This window comes from Mus pahari, chromosome 20, assembly GCF_900095145.1.
Source record: "Mus pahari chromosome 20, PAHARI_EIJ_v1.1, whole genome shotgun sequence".
Lineage (NCBI taxonomy): Eukaryota > Metazoa > Chordata > Mammalia > Rodentia > Muridae > Mus > Mus pahari.
The window spans coordinates 33,872,642-33,877,722 of record NC_034609.1 but is presented as its reverse complement, the minus strand read 5'-3'; the positions used below and the strand labels follow the sequence as shown (position 1 = coordinate 33,877,722).

Sequence of the window (5,081 nt, the reverse complement as noted above, 5' to 3'; positions counted from 1 at the left end):
CCCTCACCAGGCCCCTCACCAGACTCCTCACCAGGCCCCTCACCAGGCCCCTCGCCAGGCCCTCACCAGGCCCTCACCAGGCCCTCACCAGACTCCTCACCAGGCCCCTCACCAGGCCCTCACCAGACTCCTCACCAGGCCCTCACCAGGCCCCTCACCAGGCCCTCACCAGACTCCTCACCAGNCCCCTCACCAGGCCCTCACTAGACTCCTCACCAGGCCCCTCACCAGGCCCCTCACCAGGCCCTCACCAGGCCCCTCACCAGGCCCCTCACCAAGCCCTCACCAGGCCCTCACCAGACTCCTCACCAGGCCCCTCACCAGGCTCTCACCAGGCCACTCACCAGACTCCTCACCAGGCCCCTCACCAGGCCCTCACCAGGCCCTCACCAGACTCCTCACCAGGCCCTCACCAGGCCCCTCACCAGGCCCTCACCAGACTCCTCAGATCATACAGTCTCTTTACAGTGTCCGCGAGCCTCTTGCTGTTCCTCTCCCACCACACCCTCCATGTTTCAATAAGAGCAGCTAGACACAACCTTAGCAAAAGTTTTCATGTGAACACATGACTTCCTTCCTTTTTTTCCCTTTCTCCCTCCGTTTTCCTTTCTCCTTTCTTTCGTCGTCGTCCCTCTTCTGTGCCCTGTCATCATTTCACCCCTGTCTCTTCACGGCTCAATTTCTCTGAACGGTGATCCAAACCACCACTGTCACAATGATGTATGTAATTTAAAAAGTTTCCAGTAGCACATGAAAGTAAAACAAGATCAACTACAGTGGTATATTTTATTTAACTTATTACGCGAGGATGGATAGGTCAATAGCTAAGCCAAGCATAAAAAACTGTGAAATGATAAATATAATAGCACAAAATGAAATAGATAAAGTGAGAACGGTATGTTTACTAGAGCGAAGGAGGGCAAGGAGGGCAGAAGCCATGGAAGCGTCACCTCCCCCCCTTTCTCCTCATCCCTACCACCTGCCCTGCTGAGTGTCTTCCTTTGGAGCCCTACCCGCATCTAACTGTCCTCTGGCTTCTCTTCCAGTCCTTCCTGCTTACATGCAAGTCTTCTTGAGGGAGCTCCCTTCTTCTCTGGGACAACCGCATCTCTGCAGTGTCTATAGCTCTCACTTCACTGATGGACTCCCCCAGGCCTGCCTTCAGCTTGATGGTACTCAGTTCAGAGGCTCAAATCCATCATTTCTCGGGATGCTAACATAATGGCATAGACCACTGGGATGCTCACATGATGGAAAGAATCACCGAGAGGCTAACATGATGGCATGGACCACTGGGATGGCAGCACGACGGCATGGACCACCAGTTTATTAGATTCCGGAGAACATTTAAGAGAGATAGAGTTATGATATTGCCTGGGATTCTCCCTGAGGAACCATTTCTCTTATCTACCCAGTAAAGATCCTCGTTTCCCCATGAGCATCCCAAGCGGAGAAACTGAGAGTTGATCAACTAGCAGGTGTGGGGTTAGGACTGTTCACAGAAAAAGGACCCACCTCTAGTCAGATCCCCTGCTTTGTACCCCATATATGTTTTCCTTGTGTCTCTGCTTTCCTGACCCATGGAAAAAGTCAGAAGTCTTGGCTTGCACTAGGAAGACCATACCAGGCTTCTCTATGCTGAGATCCAAAAGTTCAACCCATCTTCTTATGCTTCCTCCTCCCAGGACTCCTTGCAGGGTAAATGATGTCACTCTCCTCGTCTCTGTGGCTAGTGGTCTCTGTGCTCATCCCTGGGTGCCCCTGCTCAGTTCTCCACTGCGTATGTAACACAGAACCAGCCGGATCAAGGCCATTTTTTTTCCCACTTTTCTATTATTCCCCTTACATTATGAGACTTACTTTTCTACTATTGCTTTGGACATCCAGGAGACAGACCATAGTCACCCCCAACTCTTTTTATTCAATAGAATGAAAATCAAAGCTAATTACAATTGACCCGTTTATACAACCAGCCTTTCCACCTCTGATTTACTATCAACCTCTGCTTAGTGCAACCTGTGAGCTCCAGACCAATGAGAGACCCTGTCTCAATAAACCAGGTGGGCAGCTTCTGAAGTAGGACACCCAAGGTTGTCCCCTGACTTTCACATGCACATGCACTTACATGCATGTACACACACACACACACACACACACACACACACACACCCCTGCAATCATGGGTCTTACCTGACTCTTCTGCTTCCCTCATGGACTGCTCTATGGCAGCTCTGATGCACAGCTCCCGGGCCCGAATCCCTAGGATGTTGTTAGTGTCTGATAGGGCTTCTAAGACGATGGAGTCAATGTTCAGGCAGGCTGCGTTGTAGAACTTGGCCATGCTAATGGCATTGGCTGTCTTTCCTGTAAAAACATCCAGGGCGTCGACTCTTAGGATCCTCATTTGCTCAGAAGTCTGGAGAATAAAGTACCCTAGGGAGTGATTTCCGAGTGCTTCACCTCCAAGTCTCTTAAGTGGCCAGAGATAGCACCAACAGGGACGAAGCAGCAGCATGACATGAGCTGGGCATCTATTCCTAAGCACAGGGGCATGACAACCAACCCCCTCACTAGGCTTTCCTCCTCAGGTTGAAAAACAGATCGTATTGGATGATGCTAATGTACTGTGTAGCCCCCACTGTTCCTGATTCTGACGGGAAGACACTGTCTTTTCTAACTGTGGTAAAGAAGGTACAAAACTTAGATCTCTTTTCTGGTCTCCCCCTCCCCCCACCCCACTCTGGGTATATGCCTGCGAGCATTGTTATGCTGTTCCTTAGATGAAACTCCTAGGATCTGCCCTGATTACAGAGAGGCTGCTACGGTTCTGCATGGGAGAGTCGTGGCATCTCTGATCACAGTCTCCCCTCAGGGACCGTTGCACACCTGACAAGGGCGTCCCGTGGATGATAATGGCGATGCCCTTCCGGTTCTTGGCCAGGCGGCCTTCTGCAGAAATGTCGATGCCCAGGTGGCGTGCAATTGCCTTGCTCACTGGGTTGCTCTCCACCTCTCCAACCTCCTCTACGGAGTGGCTGTCTGTGCTCTGCATCTTGTCGGCTGTGGATCCAAACCACAATGAGTGTGTGCACAGGCACACATCCTGGGATTTACATAGGGACATAGGCACCAATAGAGATGGGAATGATTTTTTTTTCCTTTAAATTACTCTTGTTTTTTAAAATGCCTACTGCTACAGCAGTCCCTCCCATGGTGCACAAGAACACTTTCATTTGGCTATTACTTTGTGTCCATATTTTAAAGTGAAAAAAAAAAAAAGATATTCATTGACTTAAATTCCACTGGGAGGGATTTCTCTTATTGAAACATAGAAGGATGGCTGTGTGGAGGAGTCTGGAGCTGGGTATAGGGGAGGTGCCAGGACTGTGCAATGGGGAGAAAGTGCCACCAAAGGTCAGGGACAAGTGAGCTGAGAGAGGTTGGGCGCCAGGGAGGTTGGGACCCTGGGGTTCTGCCTTTGTCTCAGGTTTATCGCTGTGCCCCCCAGCTTTAACTCAGACCTCAGAGAAAATAAAGGTCAGAAAAAAACGGTTCCTAGATGCTGGGAGGTGAAGTGGAGGGTTTCTTAATGGTTTGATTGGAGGGATGTCTAAAAGAATGTTCTCCACGTCCTCAGGGTGTTTTTGTTTGTTTGTTTGTTTTTGTTTGTCTTGTCTTGTTTTGTTTTAACAATTCCCATTTGGCGATACTCTTAGCATTAAAGCATCGGGTCTTCCTTAGCCAAGTTAAAATGCAAGTGACTGTGGCAAGGAGGACGCATCCCACACTAAGCTGCTCCACAGGCTTCCATGCTCACAGCATTGTGTGAGAAGATGGGTCAGGTCTTAACCAGAGGGTACATGTGGTAGGTGGGAGGCCGCTGCCAGAAACCCAGAGTACCCCTTTATATGGAAAAAGATGCTTAGATCTTTCTTGAGCAGCTCTTTCATTTCTGCTCAGCCAGAGCTGTCCCCACCCCCCAGCAGTGTCCCTGCCCCCAGCAGTGTCTTCCCCTCCCTCCCCTCCCCAAGCAGTGCTCAGTTACTTTGAAATGTTAGTTTTTCCAGGCTTTCTTCATAGTCATCCTCATCTACGTAGTTTTTGGCTTCAGTTGTAAGATGTCGCTCTTCCAGGTTGGATGTGACTGAGATCCCTCGGCTAATTGATGTCCTCTTTGTGCTGGTGGTTCCTTGGTCAGACGTGTTCATTTCTTCCTCTTCTGCAGGGGAGGGGGGGCAGAAGATGAAAACACTCCGGAAGAGAGTTGGAAGGGGAGAAAGGGGGAGGGGGAAAGAGATTCGAGGAAAAAAGAAAACAGGAAATGGGGGGGGGGGAGGAACAAGGAAGGGTAGAGCTTGAAGGAGTTGTGCCAGGAGGCAAGGGTGAATATTGTCAAAATAAGTTCTATGAAATTCTCAAAGAATTAATTATAATAATAAAGAATCATCCTGTATCTACCCAATCCTAAAAATCAAGACCAACTTATGAGCCTGCTCCAGTGCTCCTTCATGTGCAGTGTTTCAGCATTTAATCGTGTTTAGATACCAAGGGTGTGTGTGCATTTGACCCAGAAACTTGGAGAATTCCAAAGAGCCCCAGAATATAAAGTTTAAAATCGTCACAAGTTACAGGGATTGAGAGAGACACCGGGTGACAGGAATTGAAGCTGGCTTTATAATCACCGGAGCAGGACCCCTCTACTGTGTACTGTGCACATCTTTAATTCTCAGGCTTTCAGAATGGATGTTGAGACCATTCTGTACACAACAGCTGGAGCCTGCTTCCACCCTCACTGCCTCGCCAACATTCCCAGGGTGGGTACCTGACCCCTGTCAGGCCACCACCCACCTCACTGCTTGCTCTTCGCTCTTCCACCCCGGTGTCTCGGTGTCGGTGTCTCGGTGGGTACAACAGCCTGTGACAATAGGTGATTTTAGAACTGAGATGTGACTAGAGGCAGCCGCCCTCCCCTGGGTCCTGGTCAGAAAAGGGAGAGTCCACGGCATGAAAGCAGTGTGAGCCAGAGGTATTGGTGAGCGTCCGGCCTGGGTTGTCCCTGGACCCATCAGCATGGATCCAGA

General features: G+C 49.9%; 1 protein-coding gene across 1 annotated transcript in view; it reads right to left on the bottom strand.

Moving 5' to 3' along the window:
- The window catches only part of Hydin (HYDIN axonemal central pair apparatus protein), a 347,979-nt gene that overhangs the window by 96,369 nt on the left and 246,529 nt on the right, over nt 1-5,081 (bottom strand). Inside the window, 3 exon segments of the mRNA XM_021220225.1 lie at nt 2,191-2,364; nt 2,887-3,060; nt 4,046-4,219. Coding sequence (XP_021075884.1) covers nt 2,191-2,364; nt 2,887-3,060; nt 4,046-4,219 — 522 coding nt within the window.